The following is a 22,925-nucleotide window of genomic DNA, read 5'->3' on the forward strand; positions in this document are numbered from 1 at the left end:
AAAAAAAAAGGTTGAGAAGTTAGAGGGTTGACATGTTGTGGGGTTGTTAACTGTCTTAGTCATCTAGTGCTGCTATAACAGAAACACCACAAGTGGATAGTTTTAACAAAGAGAATTTTATTTCCTCACAGTTAAAGTAGGCTAAAAGTCCAAATTCAGGGTGTCAACTCCAGGGAAGTCTTTTTCTCTCTGTCGGCCTTCCTCTCTTCAGTGTTCCCCTGGACTAGGAGCTTCTCTGCACAGGGACCCTGGTCCAAAGGACGTGCTCTGCTCCTGGCACTGCTTTCTTGATGGTATGAGGTCCCCCTGTCTCACTGCTCACTTCTGTCTTTTATATATCAAGAGATTGCCTCAGGACACAATCCAGTCCTGTAGATCAGGTCCTGCCTTACTAACACAACTGCCACCCATCCTCCCTCATTAACATCATACAGGCAGGATTTACAACATATAGGAAAATCACACAGTACCAGGAATCATGGCCTAGCCAAATCGATACACACATTTTTTGGGGTACATAATTCAAACCATGACATTAACCAATGTCACAAAACAATATGTGTACTACTGTTTCATGAGAAACTATTTGTTCTGTAAGCCTTCACCTGAAGTACAATAAAAATAAAAAATAAAAAAACTATTCTAGTCCTACTCATTACCCAATTCCAAAACCACTTCCACATTTTAGGTATTTGCTAGCATAGCACCCTACTCTCCAGTACCAAATGCTGTCTTAATTATCTAGTGCTGCTCTAATAGAAATACCACAAGTGGGTGGCTTTAACAAACAGAAATTTATTTTCTCACAGTTTAGGATGCTAGAAGTCCAAAATCAAAATGCCAGCTCTAGGGAAGGTTTTCTCTCTTTGTCAGCTCTAAGGGAAGGTGCTTGTCTCTTTAGCTTCTGTTTCCTAGCTCCTTGGAGATCTCCATGTGGTATGGCATCTATCTATGCCTGCTTAATCTGCTCCTTTTATGTCTTGTAAGAGATTGACTCAAGACACTCCCTACACTAATCCAGACTCATTAACTTAACAAAGACAACCCATTCCCAAATGGGATTATAACTACAAGCATAGAGGTTAGGATTTGCAGCACATTTTTGTGGGGGACACAATTCAATCCATAACACAACGTAATGAAGAGACACCTCCCATAATTCTCAGAGGAAGAAACTACAACTTTGCTATAGTGTTCTATGTAGGTCCTCCCTACCCCACCCCACCCCACTCTAGAACTGTCCCCAATAACTTAAAAACATTCACAATCATCCTACTCACAATCATCCTACCGTCACCATCAGGCACAACCAATGTGTGCCTCACATACTACAGAGCTAGGAATAGGAGATCACCAATGAAGAACACAAAAAATAAAACTCCTTGGCATGATATTCAAGGGTTGTTATCACTTGTCACTATGCCCCCCCCCACCCCCCACTGTTCCCAACTTATCTTCCCAGCCCCATATCCTCCTTTCTTGAGTCTTAGGATCCAATCAAACAAATATTGTGACCAGTCCCAAGCCTGCCTTTCAGTACCGCCTCCAGGCATTTCCTGCTGTTCTCTCCTCCATGTGGAAGGTGATGTTTTTTCCAACTCTGTCTCTTCCAATCACATTCAAACCCCTTTCTCTCATCTGAATTCCCAAAGCCCTCTCTCTCTCTCCTCTACAGCATTTATCAGATATCACATCCTAATCAATTTTACATCCCAGAAACAGCTTGATCGGCACCTTGACATAGAAGAGCTATAACTTTTCAGTACTGGAAAGAATCTTAGAATTGATCAAATGTAATGATTTTCATTTTATAGAAAAGGAAAAAATAAACAAACCAAATCCACTGCCGTTGAATCAATTCCAACTCATAGCAACCCCTATAGGACAGAGTAGGTCTGCCCTATAGGGTTTCTAAAGCTGCAGTCTTTACAGAAGCAGACTGTCACATCTTTTTCCCTCAGAGCAGCTGGTGGGTTCGAATCGCCGACCTTTTGGTTAGCAGCAGAGCACTTAACCACTGTACTACCACCAAAGCCTAAATGTTAACTGACAGGCAAACAATAAATAGATGTTGTTCCAGTTGCAGATGAGTTGGAGAATTTAGTTTCTCTTAGGAGCCTTTCTCACAGAACAAGGGATCTACTGGCAAAATGACACTTTGTTTATATTAGCATATTCCAAGTTGGAGTTCTACAGGACTGCAGCTGTAAGATTCTAGAAAGTCAAAGGCAGGTAGAAAGCTAAGGTTTTCTTCTGCAGGGATTCTTGGAACATTTACAATGTTAGCATCAACTGTGAATGTGCAAAAACCAGGGGTTAAAACAGTTTTCAGACTAATTGGGCTACTGTCTCCTTCCATGAATTATGTTCAGTGGGATACCCCCGACAAACACTAACTTAAGCGTTAATTTGCTAGTGATCAGTCACATTTTAGCAAATTCAGAATAAATACTTTTCACGTAACTATTATAAAATTTAATTTGTCATAATCATTTATCTAATTATACTTTTATGCTGTTTTTATCATTACATGAAGACTGATGACACGCAAATATTTATGTCAAATATGACTGCGTACTAAGTGATGATTAAATATTCTTATGTACAAAGTCGTAAATACTTCTCTGTCATTCTGAGTATATGATTTTACTTTTTAAGCTGAATTTTTAATTTCCTTCTAACAATCTATTAATAGTATTATACTCTATTCAAACAAAACCATTAGCAAGACTGAACAAGACCAGTGAATATAAATTGAACCCTAAAAATAAATGTAGTAGATGTACAAAGAAAATTTATTTGAATCTGAAAGATTTTTTGTAGCAGAGTGTGGAAGAAGAGTGAACTAAGATAAATTTACCAGAAATAGAATAAACATCTGTTTTATGAGCGTGGCATTTTGTCTTCAAAAAGATAAAAAAATTGGAAGTCACAGTTAAAAGTTCATGCATTTAGAACAGAATTTCAAATTCTCATGGAATCCAGAATTTCTGGCGCATGGAGGCTGAATGAACCCCAAAATTATTGCCCTAAGATAATCTTTAAACTTTAAACCAAAAATATCCCCTGAAGTCTTCTTAAACCAATCACCAGTTTAGCTTAACCAGTAAAGAATGTCTGCCTTGAGCATTATGCTCTTTTAAGAGCTATCTATACGGCATCAAACTGACAGGCTCAACTCAAAAGACTGGATAGGAAACTGAAGGGGCAGTGAGATTATGTTAATGGAGGAGGAACAACTCAGAAAAAGAGGGTGAGATGGTTGCACAACTCAAAGAATGTAATCAATGTCACTGAAAGGTACACGTAGAAACTTGAATTGGTGTATGTTTTTGCTGTGTATATTCGCAACACCAACAACAAAAATAAAATAAATTATTTTTAAAAAGTTCATGCGTTTATAATTCTAGGAACTTCTTGGGAATAACAATAAGACCCATTTACAGTAAAAAAAAAAAAAAAAAAGAAATTCCTTGTATACTCTTATTTAATACAGTTACATAGGTCATTTAAATAAATTGCTAGGAACCCTGGCAGTGCAATAGTTAAGCGTTCCGCTGCTAACCAAAAGGTCAGTGAGTCGAACCAACCAGCAGCTCCATGGAAAAAAGACTTGGCAGTCTGCTTCCGAAAAGATTACAGCCTAGGAAACCCTATGGGGCAATTCTACTCTGTCCTGTAAGGTTGGAATCGACTGGAAGGCACACAACAACAAATAAATTGCTAGACACTGGACTTTTCGAAGAGTGGAATTTAAGTCTTAGCAGCATATTGCCAACATTTTTCTGTCCTCTGAATACAGAAAAAGTTTCTTTTGAAAATAAAAAATTAAAACACACTTAAAGTCACTTAAATTAAGAGTAATCTTTCCCATCATAACATCTGTGTTATAGAGGCCTAGGTACAGCACATTCTTTAGTTTTTTTTTAGGAGCAAAATACCTTGTTTATTATAGATAAAAGACTAGTTTGGAGAATATAGTGTAGACTCATAGGCAAGTAAGTCTATTAAAATTAATTGAAAGATTTGATTAATGCAGTCCTAGGCACAAATCCAAATTATTTATTTTTTCTTTTGTTGTTTGCGCTTTTGGTGCCATATTGAAGAAACCATTCCTATTCCAAGGTCATGAGGAATTGTCTCTATGTTTTCTTCTAAAAGCTTTAAAGTTGTAGCTTTTAAATTGAGGCCTTTGATGAATTCTGAGTTATTTTTATTTTAGAATAGTTTTAGGTTTATAAAAAAGTTGCAAGAATATTAGAGTTCTCATATACTCCACACCCAGGTTCTCCTATTATTAACATTACTAATGAACCGATCATCTTCTCATTTTAAGTGAGAAATTTAATGATTAGAAACATGCCTTTATCATTCATTGTCGTTGAAGAGGTGTCAACACGAAGAATGCAGTCTGGCAGCACAAGCCAACAGTCGGCAACAGGACCAAATATGTGACTCAGGTGCCACCATATATTTACTTTATTCCCCATGTTGAGCAAAACCATTTTTAGGGTTCATTTTGCATATGTGCTGTGTATAGTATACCCATCAACCCAAACACACTGCCGTTGAGTCGATTCCAACTCAAAGTAACCCTATGTGACAGAGTAGAACCCCCCCATAGGGTACCCAAGGCTATAAATCTTTACGGAAGCAGGCTGCCGCATCTTTCTCCTGCAGAGTGGCTTGTGGGTTCAGACCACCAGCCTTTCAGTTAGCAGCCACGCACTTAACCATTGTGCCACCAGGACTCCTGTGTATAGTATAATACAGGAAAAACTGAATTGAGAGGCTGGTTTAACTCTCAGATCAGTTGAACTTAGTCTAGCTGAACTTTCTGCAATGATGGAAATGTTCTGTATCTGTGTGGTCCAATATGGTAGCCACTGGCCACACTGAGCACTTGAAACATGGCTAGTGCAACTGAAGAACTGAATTTTTAATTTTATTTAATGTCAATTGATTTAAATTTAAATAGCCACACGTAGCTAGTGGGTAGCATGCTGGACAATGCAGCCTTAGATAATTTTTTAATCCAGTATCAGCTGGTCCCAAGTTAAGCTATATCGGAGTCATCTGGGAAGCTTGTAAAACGTAGAAATTCCCTGCCCTGTTCAGGCAGATTCTGATTTTGAAGGGGTGGGTAGGGCCTGGGAGTTTTTACACTAACCACCTCAGGTGATTCTGATGTTCTGCTAAATTGAACAATTCTGGTTTGCGCTGAGGCTCACCTGTGTGAATGTGGACCCTGCCTGGGGCTGACAGGCACCTCCTCACCTTGAGGCTGAACAGCAATACTTACAATTCTTAACACTTATAAATGCACACCACATGCCAGGCACTGCTAAGCATTAAACTCTGGAAGGAACTGTGAGCTCGTGTCCTGCCTCAGGGCCGCAAAGAGTCTCAGAAGAAATGGAAAGAGTGGCTGCCTGTGGTGATTACAAGTTGAGTTCTCAGGCAAATCATGATACGTTTCCTAAAGGAGCTGTTCCCTGAGCATTTTAACTCCATAGTCGCTACTAGAAAGTTCAGCAGAAGTCTTTGGAAAACAGCAGCCAAGAACTGTAGCTGAGGTGAGTGACTTTAGGCAAACTGACCAAGGCAGCAAAAGAACAGACAGATGGACTCACAGGCGAGGCAAAGCCAGGCTTCACAGAACAGGCAAAACCAGACATGTCAGACCTGGAGTGGCCACAGGGACAAAGATTTTGTGGTAAGCTCCAGGGAGAGAGAGCCATAACTAACAGACAACCTTGTAAGGTTTGAATCTCTGAAACGGATTTTAAGAATGTATGGTTAGTAATGTTCTAGAAAAATCAGCCATCATGTTAATGCATATTTTACCCAATAGAGGGGCTATGAAGCAAGCAGATTTAACCTTAAAAGACGAGAAATATAAAAAGTTCAAAGATCTACAACCCATATATATCATGGGAATAAAATAAAAGACATTAGCAGCATCCAGATCAATGTAGTAATGGGCATTGTTGTTCCTTAAAGATATGATGTACTTCACAAAATAAATGAATGGATGGTGTACACTCATACAAAAAAGTGACTTGCTCTAATCTGTGTCTCTTAAGACAAACTCCTTAGTGGGCACAATGGGAAACTGAGGCAAATAAGCATTCCCATGGAAATCCATTTTCATACAGAAAACCAGAACTGAGGGTAAGTGACCTTGTCTTCTGTAACAGCCAGACTGTGGTGAGATTAATGTAAGAAAAATCACAACTTTTCTAATCAATGCAAAGGACTTTTGTGACCTACTCAGATGAAAGCAGAGCTTCCAGTGACCTAAATAAAACAGAGATCTTAGTTTCCTTCTTACCTTTCACTCACAGCTTGCCAATTGTTGACTAAAAAGTCCTTTGCGATGTATCGGCCAACTTCAGATGCTGCCACAACTTCAATTATATTTGTTTCATTAAAATTGAGTGGAGATGTAATGATGGCATATTCCATATATCTGCAATAGTGCATTTCAAAAAAAAAAACAACCAGGAATCCAATATAAAATGTTAATTTAAATAAATGGAATTAAAATCCCATATGGTTCTAAGCTAGTAATGCACAAACATGAATTGTTTAAATTCTTACATTAGTACGTTTCTATTTTTCTCCCTTTGGTTTATTAACTGCATTCCTGCCCCAGGGACTTTCAAGATAAGTTAATCATAATCACCTCTTAAGTATCCATGGGTCTTTACTGCAGCTCAAAGCATAAGCAAGTTGAATCCTTTCTTCTTCCTTTGTTTTGTTAGTGTAGATACTTAACAAAAAGTCCCATTCTTTATCATTTCCCAAGGCAATGCCATAACATAAGATCACATTTTTAATTGGATAAGGTATTCTGTAAGGTATAACATGCAATGACATCTGTCATAGTAGTTAAGTTATACAGTTATCTGTGTTGTCATGTATTTAAAAATATAAATCTAGAAAAAATATTTGAGATCTCAGATATAAAGATCAAAAGTAGGGATCTAGAGTGGCAGTTGTGGGAACTGTTATTAGCGTTAATACCACGAGAAGAGAGCAATAAATTAATTTAGAAACTAAGGAGTTCTAAGGGAGAAATAAATTGGAATTATATAAATAGTATGTATTGATAATTTAGTTTGGTCTTTTATCTCATTATTTGCATTTCCAAACAGACCACTGGAAATGGTAGAGATAATAAACCAAAATGACAGAATCTTAATCTCAGCACTCAGGGAGACTGCAAACTCAGAGAGGGACACATGCTCTGATGAACTTAGAAATATAACAATGATAAAAATCATGAAGAATGACCTATATTATAAGACTCAAAACAAGCAGAGAGAGTTAAAATAAGTGCTTATCGGAGAACGCATTGGCAATGGAAAATCCTGGGTGACAATTCACTGTATAAATTCTAGTCTTCTATTGCTATGTGCAGATCTATATTGGAAAATAATACGAAAAATAAAAATAAAAAAGATATCTGAAAAGAATAGTAGGAAAGAGAAAGTGAAAGCAAAATGATCAATCCCATAGTGAGAGTATTAAGAGTATTAAGAGTATTAAGAGAAAAATTATTGGTGCTGAAATAGAACAGAAACAAGGGAAATTACAACATTACTCTCACTCATTCTCTGGATGGTTCATCCATTTTCTGAAGAATTCTCTTGACAGCTGCAGACAGTCTTCAAGGCCCAACCAACATGCAGTTCCAAAAAGTTTTTCCAGTGATGTTCTTAAAAGAAAAGTAAAACAGTTTATTTTGCATTACTACGTTTATTGTCTCTGCCTCCAACAATGTCTGTTTAATAAGAGGATGGGTATTTTAAAGCATCCTTCCAATAACATCAGGTTTTTTTTAAAAAATAGCTTTTGAGGATGACAAATATATTTATAATTCGCAGAGCTATTTGCTGAGAGGCTCTGGGCCACCAAAAAGCTCCTAAGTCTGATATTTTTTGGAAGTTTGAAATTACTGTCGTCCTCTATCCTCCTCATACACATGTGGGTGTATACACACTCCACATCTGTGACCAATTTATTTTTCCTCCCTCTTACAATTATTGCCTTATGGATAAAAAAAATGACTTTAGAGAGTCTGATATAATGCACTTAAAAATTCAATTATTTCTTTCTAGAAGTAAAGGAGAAGGAAAAGCTTATTTCTCCCCTCCAACAATGTACCTTCCCCTTTGTGAAGCTTTTGCTTCTTTCTTTTCTCTTCCTGGCTGCTAGGTTTATGTCCAGAAAAAAAAAAAAAAAGTTTTTTATTTTAATTATTTTGTTTTGTTTTGATAGTTGATCAAGGACATATGTTATAGTTCAAAACAAAGTAAGTTCAAAAAAATGCAATGAAAAGCAAAAAAAATCCAGGTAACTAGTAATTGCAGTGTGTCTCCCTATCCTCTCTAAATTGGGGGTCACGGATAAAGAAACCCAACTGGCCATAAGGAAATGCAAGAGCAAAATCTCCATTGTTCCACCCTCTGGTTACAACCTAGCCTGGCCTGACTTTGAACAGAAGTGGAATGAATGTCCAAGGGCAGAGGTCCTCTGAGACACTTCCGGGTATTCATTTACAAATTCCATCTCCCCACCCACCTCAACCCCAAGCTGGCTGCAGCAAGATGGAAGTGCTGTCTAACTCCCCAACTTTGCTCTAGAGAACTGGTCCCAGGATGCTACAAACATAAAGTAAGCCACTTAAGTCCAATTAATGAGAGTTGAGGATATGGCTGGTTAAAATAGAAGCTACCTGATTGAGCATAATTTTACCTTTCCATTCTTCACACAACTTGCCTACCCACTCTCTATTCCATCTGGTCCTTGTGTCTTCCACCTACTTGTCCATTTAACCCTATATCCTCCCAGTCACTAAAAACCCTATGCTCTAGCACTAAAATTCCTACCCACTTGGAAACATATTCTTGAGAGAAAATAATCACATTTTGTACATTTTGTATTTCTTGTTTGGTTTAATTGATTCAAGTTTGGTGTTGACCAGAAAAAACTTGGTAGATATAACTTCTGTACCATTTTTGGCTACAAACTCCCTACTACACCTAGAAGCTTAGCCTACAACATGTACCTCGGGTCACAGAGAGGCCAGCAGTACCACCAGTTCCACTTGGACTTTTACCTCACTCCCAGACCATCAAGAAAATGTGCTTATGCCTCTCACCAAACCAGTGATCTGAAAGCCATCTGCAAAACTTACTCATGCTCGCACAAAAATGACAGGGATATTTCTCTATTAGTCTTCCCCATCATATTTGCATAATGATAGAAGTTTTGTTATCAATAATATGCCAGGGGGACTGTTGTCCCCTGTGGCCTTCTTAGACCCTTCAATTCATTATTATAGCTAGCTTTGCTTAGCACAACCCTTCACCAACAGTAGAATGCACTTAGAATTTCATCCAGTAGTCGAAGACATGAGAAATACAGCTACAAACTCCTTTGTGTACGTATGTGTCCCTGCATGTAAATTAAGAGCCTAAACTACTATTTCCTTTTAGGATACATGTAGCCCACCAATCCCAGAGCTACTGTTCTCAAATAGCATACAGAATCTCTCAATGAATCATAGGTATTAATATTTTATTTTGTGAATCTGAAAACCTGTCTATTAATATGTATCATTTTATTCAATGGTCACTACTTAAAAAATACTTACAGAGCTAAATAGTCATCTTGCAATGCTGCCAAGTTTTCACGAATGATAGTTGAGTAAATATTCCATATTGAGTTAAGTCTCTTTAATAGATATTTCTATAAATAATAAAGAAAGTATACTGTTACTTCTGTCTCAGTGCTGATTTTGCACTGTATTTCTCTGTATCTGGAAGGATATTAGTAGAGAAGTGGCAGTTATTTCTGCAGAAGTGATCTTTATACGTTACTAAATGTGTAACTGGTTTATTTTTTAACATCTCTAGGTTCAGTTTTCTGTCAAGTAAAATGAGGTTTACAATAAAACCAATACTATAGTGCTATTGTGAGGATTAAGCAAGATAATGTATATAAGCCACTTAGCACACGGCCTGTCACACAGTAAGAACTTAATAAAGATTAGCTGTTACAGGCAGTCCCCGACTTACGACGTATTTGAGTTACGACAAACCACACTGAAGATCATCTGTTCTTTGATTTGTTTTGTTTTTGTACATTATCTTATCGTTAGTAATATGTATTACATACAGTGTTGCAGGGTTTAATTTGCTGATGTTATCGTTCTCATGCCAACCCCCAAAGAGAAATAAAGATTGGATTTATAAAGATACTGATAATGAAAGGCAATAATCATGAAAACTAAAAAAAATGAGGTATTCGACTTAACGTCAGAACCAACTTAGAACTGTTAAGTAGAACCCCATGGTAAGTTGGAGACTGTCTGTATTATCATTTAATATCACCCCAAACATTTCAAGTGTTTTCAAAATAGAGGGAAAAAATAAAAATATTAAACTTTCTAACTTAGAAATTCCATGCTGAGTATATATACCTTCAAGAAAATAACTGATTTATGCCTTGGACAATTTCAAGCTCTCACCCTGAAGCCCACTGGGTAAAATTCTGAGTCTGAAATAAAGTTTCTTCAACTTAGCCATCAGTTGGTAAATAATAAGATTATAAAAGTCACACCTTTACTAACACATCTCTTAGAACGAGCTAGATGTTATTCATTGAAATTCTTTAAAAACAAATATCGGTTTTTACTTCTTTTATCCAGAATCAGTCATCGATATTCTCCGTGATCCAGCTCAATCCCACAAAGATTCAACTGTCAGCTTTAATTCATGACCATCCCCACACTCAACCAAGTTCCCACAGCACTCTGGACGTTCGAAAAGAACACTCTGGAACCCTGAGGCATTTGTCATCTCGCCCTCAGACTGATCCAGAAACTCACCTGGAATCATCATGTCACACACTTTCAGGTTTGTTTGTGGCCTCTAACAGTCCCAAGGGTTGCTCCCTAGCTTTTCTTTAATTTTACCTTTGCCATCTTTCTTATGATCGCTATTTAAAATCTAATAGTGGAACTTCCCTCCTTTTATATTTTTTTTGATTATGTTGGTATGCCATTTCTTCATTCATTAACTCTAATTTCTCTTCAGAACAACCTCAAAAGCAGCTTCTTTTTACTTTTCCTGGAATATACCTCTCCAGTTTTAAGTGATGTTCCTGTTGATCAGAATATTTCAATTATGAACGTAGGGTTATTAAACATCATTCTGTTTATCTAACACTTATGGAAATAGTGGCTAATAGACGCTATCCTTTTCTTTAAGCAAAACAGCATACCATTTTTCTCCACTTCTGGTTTCTTAGGGCACACTGTCATTTCACCTATAAAGAGGTACCCTTCCAAACTTCTCACGTACTTATCTCCTAGACCAAGTCTATGATGAAGGTCCTTTCTTTCAAGAATAATCAGACTTTACTTGAATATAGAAAATGGATATATGTGGAACTAATAGACTTTTACTTCAATACAGACCTATCTCACAGGTGCTGGCTAGAATGTGGAAAGAGGAAGAGAAGATTTCTTTTTAAGCCACATAAAAGAATGAAATTACCTTTAATAATGGGTATATATCATAGCTGTTCACATCAGAAACAAGATCCCTGGTTACCAGGTTTGCCAAGACTGCATGCCATACTATGATCTCATCTTCTTCAGCAAGGTACTTGGTTAAATCAAGTGCTGTTTCAACCTCAATATAATTGTTTCTGTTTGGTTTAAAAACACACACACAAAAAAAGCCTCCATTGGCTAAATGATTTGCACACTTTCCATATTTGTTCCAAGCTTCAATGACTGACTTCAATCAAGTTATGTGAATAAATCAGGAAGATAGAGGGTAAAGGTCCCATCTTATTGAAAAGATGGAACCCAAGTAATGTTGATAGGCTTTCTATTTCAATCTGGTACATTCAAGTACCTAAATTCTTGGAGGCTATAGAAAATCCAGGCCAACTGTTGGACTGATTATTGGGAAATAGAATATTTTTGCATTTATTATACATTTTTATGAGAATACACTTTTAAACAAGTGGTAAATTAAAAGTCATTCTCTTCTAATGCTCTGGTGGGACCACAAAATAAGATATATGACACTAGTCTTGCCTACCATAGAGAATCTTATCATTTCAATGAGAAGCTAGGATTTATGCATAAGAAGCTGTTAATAAAGGCCCCAGAAAAGGCAATGAATACTATAAAGTAGAAAAGAAGGGAAATATACACATGTGATGGAGAAGTCAGGGAAGGCTTCATGGAGAAGGAACTTGAGAAGGGCAATGAAGGATGGGTAGGATTGAAATAGGTAGGGAGAAAGAAAAAGTAGCCTCGACAAAAAAGATAAAGTGGGAATGAGTGTGATGCATAGAGCATGCTAACGAGGCAAGGATCTTATTTTGTATATAAGTGAGAGGTGAGGTCGAAACTGTGGAGAGAGCCTTGAATGTTAGGTTAAAGTGTTTAAGTTTAGTGAAATGTACTCTAGGTATTTAAACAAATTCAAAGGCACCAAAGGCTAAAGAATAACGCAATAGGCCAGGCAAAAGATGATGAAAGCTTGGGTTAGTGTGGAAGCAGCAGGGCTAACAAGTAAGGTGAAAATCCAAGAGACATTACCAAGAATGGAGGGTAAGACGTAGTGACTAGATGAGCATGGGAGATGGAGAGGAGTCGAGGATACCTTTGATGTTTCCAGTTTGATTGCTGGGAAGAATAATGGTGCCTTTGTCAAAAAGAGAGAAATTGATAGCAGGAGCAATTCAGAAACAGAAAAAAGTTCAGGATAAAACCACAGGATAAACAGAAGACAGGAGGAAAGACAAGTAGGGATGTAGATTTGGAAGTCATCAACATATCCTTCCACAAACATTTGTTAAATTCCTTATATCTGCTAGGCATTGTAAATGTACATAATAAAATGATCCTTGAAGCCATAAGAATTAATAATCCATCCATAATAAGAATGAGAAGAATATAACATAACCATTATTAGTCTTGAGGATGCTCACAACAGTGGGAAGAAGAGTCAGATACAGGAAGAGAACCAGGCAAAAAGGAAGTTTTCAAGAGGATGTGATCAACAGTGTCGAAAGTCTTGGGAATCTTAGAGAGGAATTTCAGCAAAGCAGTGGGCAAGGAAATGTGCAGTAGGTCACAGAGTGAAAAAGTAGTAAAGATACGAAGGATAAACTAAGCAGACATTCAAAAAGAAGGAGAGAGCACACTGGATAATTCATTCATATACTTCTTAATTTTTATTGTTTGAAAATTTTAATTCTGAACATATACTAATTTTCAAGACTAAATACTTAATAGTATAGCTTATATTGAATAAACCTAATGTAAATAAAATTAATAATTTTTCAATATATTAAAATACAGACCAGATCTCATTAAAATTATATCCATAGTCATCACCCTTGGGTAATAAAAATCACTTTAAAATCTCAGCTGATAGTCTCTTTATTTCCAGCAACTCTTTATGTTACAAAATTCAGCTATCTATAATCACAGAATTTGGTCCTTATCTTAATAAGTTAGGACCTATGTATACTAAAGAACCAGTTTCATAGTGATGAAGCTATTGTTTCTGTAATAGCCTCAAGATCCGGTCTAAAACCATTAGAGAAGAAAATGTACTCACTTAGACAGGGAAAAGGCATCATCAATCAACTGCAGTCTGTGAATAACAGGAATAGCCTGCAGAATTCAATCCAAATGTGTTCAGAAAAAAATGACAACATTTTTAAATAAAAATATAATTTTCAAAATAATGACATTTAAAGATCTTTGCTGCTTTCAAAACACTTTCTTGTGAATTATCTCAACTGCAGAGAAATGATGATTACCAAGAATAGTGTCCATAATTTATTATGCATCTGCTTTTGATAAATAATCCCCTAGGACATCAATTCATAAGGCTTAAATATGACAGAGAGTTTTGCTAGAGTACTCCCTCAAACATACCATATTAAAAAATAAGACAAGAAATCAAGTTAAAAAGATCTCTTCAAATCAGAAAGGTTACATTAAATTATATCACAATATTCGAACTATTGTCAGGGGAATTTTTGGCATGGTATGCCTTAAAAAATAAAAAAAAAACCTTGTTGCCATGGAGTTGATTCCGATTCACGACGACCCCGTGTGTTACTGAGCAGAACTGCTCCATAGGGTTTTCTTGGCTGTAATCTTTACAGAAGCAGATCACTAGGCCTTTCTTCCATGGCATCACTGGGTGGGTTCAAACCGCCAATCTTTAGGTTAGCAGCCAATCACAAACTGCTTATGCCACTTGGGGACTAAGTAGGCCTTACTTGTTGCCGTCAAGTTGATTCCAACTCACAGCGACCCTACAGTACAGAGTAGAACTGGCCCACAGGGTTTCCAAAGCTGTAATCTTTACAGAAGCAGACTGCCACATTTTTCTCTCACGGAGCGGCTGATGGGTTCAAACTGCCAACATTTTGCTTAGCAGCAGAGCATTTAAACACTGTGCCACCAGGGCTCCTTTTAGTAGGCCTTAAGTACATATTATTTAGCACTATTTTGGTAACATTGAAGTACACTTTTAGATGGTATCTGTCTTCGTAAGATTTTACCAATTTGGCACAATACCACCAACACAGTCGTTTATGACCACAAAAAGGCGGGAGTCAATTGCCAACCTAACTCTTCAGGCTTCTGTTTGAGCTCCTTAGCATTGCCAGACCACAAGGCTCTTCAATTTTAGGTTCAGTCCCCTAAGGACAACCAAAGCCTCCTACAGCATATTCTTTCAACATGTTCCAGCACTTCCATATTTTGGTCCTAGAAAATTTATCTTCACTACATCCCTGTGAGCATCTGAGCAAGCCAAGCTTAATTCTTCCCTTGATAATAATCTCATTTATTTTCTGGCAGTAATAACATATTTTCTAGAACAAGATTAATAAGAAAAATTCTATTTTACTTTCTCACTGACTATGTTGTAGAAATAATTTACCTCAGTTTTTCAATAAGTAAATCTGTAATTGTTTTAAGAAATCGATTTAATGGTATAACCTAGAGTTTCCATGGCTTAGATTGCCCTTAATAATTAATAAGAATTTAGCCACTCTGAAAAAGATTTGAAAATAAAATATTATAAATGTTTTGGAGCTTTATTTGAAATTCCAATAACAATTTTTAAAAATTACTAACCATGTTCTGAATGCCGAAGTGTGTCCGGCCTCGGTTAAACATTATTTAATCTTCACAATAACCCTTTAAGGTTGGTCTGTTACATTATACAGATAAGGAAACTGAGGAACAACTGGTCAAATAAGAGGCCCAAAGACATAGAACTGATAAACAATGAATAAAAATATGAACTCAAGTCTATCTGACCCAGAACCCGAGCCTCTGCAACAATATACCATACTGCCTCCTCTGCTAGAGAGGCTGCTAGGTGTCTCAGAGAATTTTAGAACAGGGAGACACCAAGATATCATTTACTTCAACACTCCAGTTTTACAAATGGTGTCTAAGTAAACTGCCCAAGGTTACACAGCAAGTAGCATCAGAGCCAACTCCACAGACTCCTCAGTCAGCGTCCATGTCTTCCAAAGGAGACTTGGTTTAATTCAACCAGTTAAAATCAGATTGATTACAGCCAGCCGAAGTTTTAATGTTTATACATTGTATAATCATTTATAGTAATTTTATAATTTAAAATGTGTTATAGATTCAATTGTGTCCCCCAAAATGTGTGTCAAGTTGGCTAGGCCATGATTCCCAGTAGTGTGCAATTGTCTACCATTTTGTCATCTGATGTGATTTTCTTATGTGTTGTAAATCCTACCTATCTGATGTTAGTGAGGCAGGATTAAGGCAGTTACGTTAATGAGGCAGAACTCAATTTACAAGATTAGGTTTTATCTTGAGTCAATTTCTTTTGAGATAAAAAAGAGAGAAGCGAGCAGCGAGACAGAAGGACCTCATGCCACCAAGAAAGAAGAATCAAGAGGGGCGCACGTCCTTTGGACCCAGGGTCCCTGCACTGAGAAGCTGCTAGACCAGGGGAAGATTGATGACAAGGACCTTCCCCTAGAGCTGACAGAGAGAAAAAGCCTTCCCCTGGAGCTGGTGCCCTGAATTCAGACTTCTATCCTCCTAGACTGTGAGAGAATAAATTTCTCTTTGTTAAAGCCATCCACTTATGGTATTTCTGTTGTAGCAGCACTAAAAAAGACAGAATTTGGTACTGGGAGAGTGGGGTGCTGCTCTAATAGATACCTGCAATGTGAAAGTGGTTTTGAAATTGTGAATGGTAGAAGCTGGAAGAGTTTTAAAGTGCCTAATAGTAAAAGCCTAGATTGCCTTGAAGAGACTGTTGGTGGAATTATGGACATCAAAGACAATTCTGGTGAGGACTCAGAAGGAAGTGAGGAGAGCTCTTACACTGGAGACAGTGCAGACGGCAAGAAGCAGCAGCAGAGAAATGGCAGCAGCAGAGAAATGGCAGTAGCAGAACCAGGAGACCAGCTTGAGAGAGCACTGGAGCCAACCCACAGAGCAAGACAGCTGAGTGTCTTTGCACAGGAGGCTTCCTGGCAGAGTAGGGTGCCCCCAAGCACTTATCAGTGGAGCTACAGAGCTTGGAACACTTGTCCCAGCAGGGAAGACTGGGCAGCAAAGTTGGAGGAGCCAAGAAGCCAAGGAACCAGACAGCAGAAGCTGAAGAGACAAGGAACACAGGAAGCAGAGCTGCTTCAGTCTCAAAGGGTAGGGCCACAACCTCTGGAGTCTCAAAGTGTGGGGCCATAGCCTCCTAGGTTTCAAAGAGTCAGATCTTCACCAACTCAGTTTTGGAGTATGGGACTGCTGTTCATGACTTCCAGAGGGATGGGGCCAGATCCACTGACCAAAGCTTAAGGGCCGGGCCTGCCATGCCCAAGGGGCAGAAGAATGGGGCCTGCCAGGGCCAAGGGGGTAAGGTCATCACTCAGATGGACTAGGAGGATGATGCTGTCCAAATGCGAGGGAGCAGAGTTGCCATTCCAGTGGACCTGGAAGGCAGAGCTGAAGCCCAGGGCCAAGGACCTCCACCCAGAATCCAGAAAGCGTGGCCAATACCCAGAGTCTAGAGGGCAGTGCCATTGCCTAATGGTCTCAGAGAACACAGGATTATTTTCAAGCCTTGAGAGCTAATGTAATGTGTTTTGCTGACTTGCTTGGCGCCTGTTATCCCTTCTTTCCCTCCAATTTCTCCCATTTGTAATGGAAATGTCTAGTTTGTGCTGTTCCACCATTGTACTTCGGAAGCAGGTAACTTGTATTCTAGATTTCACAGATGAAGAGGAATTTTTGGATTTTGGACTTGGAGTTGAATTAAGATGTTTGCTATGATATGATGGGGTGAATGTGTTTTACCTGTGGCAAGGACACAAATTTTGGGGAGCCAAAGGGTAGAATGTTATAGACTGAAATGTGTCCTCCCAAAATGTGTGTCAGCTTGGCTAGGCCATGATTCCCAGTATTGTATGATGTCTACCATTTTGTCATCTGATGTGATTTTCCTATGTGTTGTAAATCCTACCTCTCTGATGTTAATGAGGCAGGATTAGAGGCAGGTATGTTAATGAGGCTGGACTCAGTCCACAAAATTAGGTTTTATCTTGAGTCAATTTCTCTGGAGATATAAAAGAGAGAAGTGAGCAGAGAGACAGAGGGACCTCATGTCACCAAGAATGAAGAACCAGGAGGGGAGCGTGTCCTTTGGACCCAGGGTCCCTGCACTGAGAAGCTCCTAGACCAGGGGAAGATTGATGACAAGGGTCCCCCAGAGCTGACAGAGAGAGAAGGCCTTCCCCTGTAGCTCGTACCCTGAATTCTGACTTCTAGCCTCCTAGAAGAGAATAAATTTCTCTTCGTTAAAACCATCCATTTGTGGTATGTCTGTTGTAGCAGCACTAGATAACTAAGACAAAGTGATAGTGGGCTATTATATGATTTATATTTTATGAATTCTCCACTGTGAGGGAGAATGGGAATGTGCTTTCAGGAACAATATTAATAGTGTCTAGCACATATGGCAAGGAACTCTGATGGTTAAGTGCTCGGCTGCTAACTGAAAGGTCGACGGTTTGGACCTACTAGCTGCTCTGAGGGAGAAAGACATGACAGTCTGCTTCTGTAAAGAATACAGCCTTGGAAACCCTATGGGGCAGTTCTACTCTGTCCTATAGAGTCGCTATGAGTTAGAATTGACTCGATGGCAATGGATTTGGTTTTGGGTTTGGTTTAGTATATATGGAGTCCCTATTATGGGCTTAGGGAGCCCCAGTGGTGTAGTGGTTACAGCACTTAGCTGCTAACAGAAAGGTCAGTGGTTAGAAACCACCAGCCACTCCATGGGATAAAGATGTGGCAGTCTTTATCCTCTAAGAGGCTAGAGAGCACATTGTTAATGATATTTAATAAAAGGTATGAAGATTAAAAATCTTACCTTAGGATCTTTTCCAAGCTGTTGGTTTAATTTCTTCCAACCTAATTCATCATAATTAACTCTATAATATCCAGTCATATTCAAATTTAAAATCACCCAATCATGGTCAGAATCTGAAACCTGCATTTCAGGAAATACTTCTGCAAAGGAAGATGTGAATAGTTTGAAATGGTACTTTTTAAAAGATTTTAATACATGTTTATACTATACAGCCTTTATTCTAAACTCCCCAAAACAAAGACAAAAAAGATAAAGGAATTCTAAAATATATATCAATCTTACCACATACTATTATTTTTTAACATAAAATGGCTTTTGTTTTGGAACTTTTCTTCAAAGCTATATGTTCAACAAGAATGATATATTTTAGTTTTAAATTAGATAGCCTTTCAAAACTAGACATTTCAACATTTCATTCTCTGCCTTTGTATATTTCATTTTCTGCCTTTATGTATGCATGTGAAAATGTTTTTAAAATTTGTTACTTACTGCTGCTTTTATCTAGCCAGACTAAAGATTGTGTAGTTCCATTTTTTATCCAAAGAATAGGGACAATCCATGTGTCACTTATTGAAAGAAAACAAAAATTCAGTTAATTTTCACACATAAGAATATAACCTCTGACCCAACATTAAATGAGGTAACAGAACTCGAGTTCTTTGGTCCTTCCCTCTGGATATGCAGGACTTTGTCCTTAGGATTATTTGCTGTGGTTTTTACAAGCCAGTTTTGCTTTGTCTATTTCTTTACTCTTCTCTCCTGTGTCTTAGAGATTTACTTCTTATAAGTTAGATATCTACTAACACTGTATTATATCTGAAATGTTCAATGGCCGTTTATATTAAATTATAGCCACCTGCCCTTGCCCAAAGGTAGTTCAAATGCTGCAGACAGACCCAAATCCCTCTGTGTCAAGAGAAGTGAAGAGTAATTTAAGAAGAAAAAGCTTGGCAAACATTTCAAAATACTTTTTGACTTCGAATGTTTTCCCCATCGGAAAAGTGTTGAACAGCAGTCAGCCAGGATACTCAAATTTATTGAAATAGCTACATTCTTCCACAGTGGTGGATGTGATCTGCGGGAAGTAGCAGACCACAGCAAGTACATTAGTTATCTGAACAGACACACTACTTTGGGGTTGGGTAATATTTCCAATCTTGCTTAAATGCTTATGAGCCTGGTCTCTCAAAGACTTGGAACCATGGATCTGTGTTTATCTGCATAGCTAAGATGCACACCTCTTCTCAAAAATCACAGAATATTATATGAGAAGGAACTTCTGAGTCTCCTGGTCTTCTGCCTCCGGCATTTTAAAGAAAGAGCAGGCCTAGTGGAAAATCTTGATGATGGTATTTGAAAATTACTCATTTGTATGATACTTCCTACAAGGAGATGTGAGGATCAACACTAATAAAATAGTTGAAAGTTATCTAACAAGTCAAGAAAGGTAAAGGAAGGAGAAATGACTAATACTGGCTACTTTATACTCATTATTTCAGTTCATTTTTACAACAATCCCCTGGGCTACATGTTATTACATTCGCTTTATAGATAAGGCATCTGAAACTCAAAGAGTTTAAATAAAATTTATCTAAGGTTTGAATTTTGGTGAAATCAATATTTAAACTCAGGTCTAACTGAATCTAAAGGCCATAATTATAATACTGTAAGTATAGCTACAAATACACACACACACACACACACACACACACACACTCCTATTCCTCATAGACATAGTTACCATTCAGTTCCATTTCTAGAGAAGACTACCTTGCAACAGGACCCCTTCTTCTCTTAACTAATATGTAGCTCTATGTTACTGCCTCTTACCCAGAATCTTGAGTAATTCATTATCTCTGTTTGAAGGACAAAGAGATATAACACGTTTCTCATCACTGGTGTGGACCTAAATTCCAGGGAAGGGCACCGCCTTGATTCTTAAATGCAGGTCAACCTCTGGCCTTGCTCAGCTCATCAGGGAGCTGCCATATAGGTAGCACCCCAGTAACAACCCTGAGTGGAGCCCTAGGTCACCCTCTCGAGTCACTTTGCAGAAGAGTGTGTACCCAGCAAGGGCAATGCTTATTCACCCTCAGGCTCCATTTGATAAGAGCTGAACCCCAAGGAAGATAAAGATAAGAGGAGCAAATTGACCTACTTGTGGGTTAGAAGAGTCTGATTTTTAACCTTTCCAAGATAAAATGGCTCCTGTTTTATAATGCCGGTGGATACATTTAAGGTGATAACTGGAAAGCCACTCTTGTGTGTCCAACTGTCCATTATACCTTTTACTGTTGCAGGCAAAATAATTTTATTCTGGTCATCTATGGCCTGTTTTAAAAAATCATCAGAAAAGCAGATGAATTTGTCATCAAAACCTCTTGAAGTAGCAATCTCCTAAAAGAAACTATTCCTTATTTATGTAGTAATCTCCAGTGAATAATACTCAGGGCCAAATTCTATATAGGAATGGTTCCTTAGTCCATTCATTCACTCAATACATATTTATGGATCTAGTATGTGTCAAGCACTGTTCTGGGTACTGGGTACAGTGGTTGACAATAAAACACACAACCCCTCACATAAGGGAGTTTTACAAACCAGACAAAATCGTTTTTCTGTGACACTGTTGTGTGAGCAGGCCTCCAGATATTGTTGCACTGCATCATACAAAATCACTCTGCAAATACATGTCAGAAGGTAAGACAATTACCATTTGAAAATGCCTCCAGAGATCATCTTGCTCAGCATTTGAGTAAGAAAATGTCTCCAAATATGACTAAAAATAGAAAAGGCTAAAATAAATAACATGCCAAAGCAATTTATGTTTCCTGCCATCCAGGTAACAACAATTTTGTAAACTCACCTTGAGTGCGCCAATAAACAAATTCTCATTCAGGAAACTGGAAAGCATCCGTGCCATGGACGCTCCCTAGGACATAAGAACCTGTCCATTATTTGAACAAAAGTCAATATCCACATACTGACACATTCCATTTTTATGAACAATTTTCTGGGCTGTGCTCCTGATTGCATTTTCCACTCTAGTTCAATGTTTGGTTTATTCCAAAATATGCTAATAAAATAGTAGACTGTCACTAATTACTAGGTAAAAGGTGAACAAATGTCCTATATAAAAAGAGTTCAAGGTACACAAAAATTTTAAAAATTGAGATATTTACATGGCAAAAATAAATCTCCACCAAACAAAAGGATTCACCTTAAAAGCAGCAAGTTCTCTACATTTATTTATACTGGTAGACAGTACTAAGCTCTTAATAAATATTTACTAGAATTGATTTAACTACATTTTCTGAAATTTAACTACATTTACTGAATACAATTAGGTTATTTGTATCAAAAGTTTTATAGTAGCATATTAATTGATGACTCTAAAACTCATTTAAGGAACCCTGGTAGCACAATGGCTAAGTGTTCCACTGCTAACCCAAAGGTCAGCCACTCCTCTTGAGAAAAGATGTGGCGATCTGCTCCCATAAAGACTATGGCCTAGGAAACCCTATGGGGCAGCTCTACTTTGTCTTATAGGGTCACTATGAGTTGGAAGGGCACACAACACAGCAACAACATAACCCATTTTATGCAACTTTCAAAAAGAGTGCAGAAGAAAAGGAAACATATAACTGTTTTTACCTTGTTGTAAGTAAATAAGTCAAAGAGTTCATTTATTTCACTCATCTCTGTGAAATTTTCCACCTTCATGGATACAGCTCTAGACACTAGGGCATGATCTTCTCTGAGGACGCCATGTAAAATGTTAGAAAAAAAGACTTCATTCTATAATGGAAGAGATTGAGTCACATTAACTTCAATGGTATTACAGAAACACAAAACCCAATGTCTCTAAAATTCTTTTGAAATTGATATTAAAGGAGGAAGAAACAATCATTGAGAAATGCCCTGTGAGGCTTCATTGGAGAATTCTACCAAATATTCAGAGAAGAGCTTGTACCAGTACTACTCAAACTGTTTCAGAACATAGAAAAGGAAGCGACACTTCCAAATTCATCCTATGAAGCCAGTATAACCCTGATACCAAAACCAGGCAAAGACACCACAAAAAAGAAAATTACAGACCAATATGTCTCATGAATATAGATGTAAAAGTTCTCAACAAAATTCTAGCCAGTAGAATTCAGCATCATATCAAAAAACTAACACACCATAACCAAGTAGGATTCACACCAGGTATGCAAGGATTGTTCAACATTAGAAAATCAATCAACGTAATCTACCACATAAATAAAAAGAAAAAAAAGAATCACATGATCATCTCAATTGATGCAGAAAAGGCGTTCAACAAAGTCCAACACTCATTCCTGATAAAAACTCTCAATAAAATAGTTATAGAAGGGAAATTCCTCAACATAATAAAGGGCATCTATGCAAAATCAATGGCCAACATTATTCTTAATGGAGAGA

At 37.7% G+C, this 22,925-nt stretch overlaps 1 protein-coding gene across 1 annotated transcript in view; it reads right to left on the minus strand.

The window, feature by feature from the left end:
- The window catches only part of LVRN (laeverin), a 100,543-nt gene that overhangs the window by 28,002 nt on the left and 49,616 nt on the right, over positions 1–22,925 (minus strand). The window contains exons 7-18 of the mRNA XM_012555721.1: positions 22,137–22,280; positions 21,349–21,414; positions 21,196–21,261; positions 20,641–20,813; positions 18,972–19,048; positions 18,483–18,622; positions 13,659–13,714; positions 11,571–11,724; positions 9,665–9,759; positions 7,616–7,723; positions 6,689–6,856; positions 6,335–6,472 (exon numbers count right to left, since the gene is read on the minus strand). Coding sequence (XP_012411175.1) covers positions 6,335–6,472; positions 6,689–6,856; positions 7,616–7,723; positions 9,665–9,759; positions 11,571–11,724; positions 13,659–13,714; positions 18,483–18,622; positions 18,972–19,048; positions 20,641–20,813; positions 21,196–21,261; positions 21,349–21,414; positions 22,137–22,280 — 1,385 coding nt within the window. The remainder of the gene's footprint in view (positions 1–6,334; positions 6,473–6,688; positions 6,857–7,615; positions 7,724–9,664; positions 9,760–11,570; positions 11,725–13,658; positions 13,715–18,482; positions 18,623–18,971; positions 19,049–20,640; positions 20,814–21,195; positions 21,262–21,348; positions 21,415–22,136; positions 22,281–22,925) is intronic.

This window comes from Trichechus manatus, unplaced genomic scaffold (genome assembly GCF_000243295.1).
Source record: "Trichechus manatus latirostris isolate Lorelei unplaced genomic scaffold, TriManLat1.0 scaffold00047, whole genome shotgun sequence".
Taxonomy (NCBI): domain Eukaryota; kingdom Metazoa; phylum Chordata; class Mammalia; order Sirenia; family Trichechidae; genus Trichechus; species Trichechus manatus.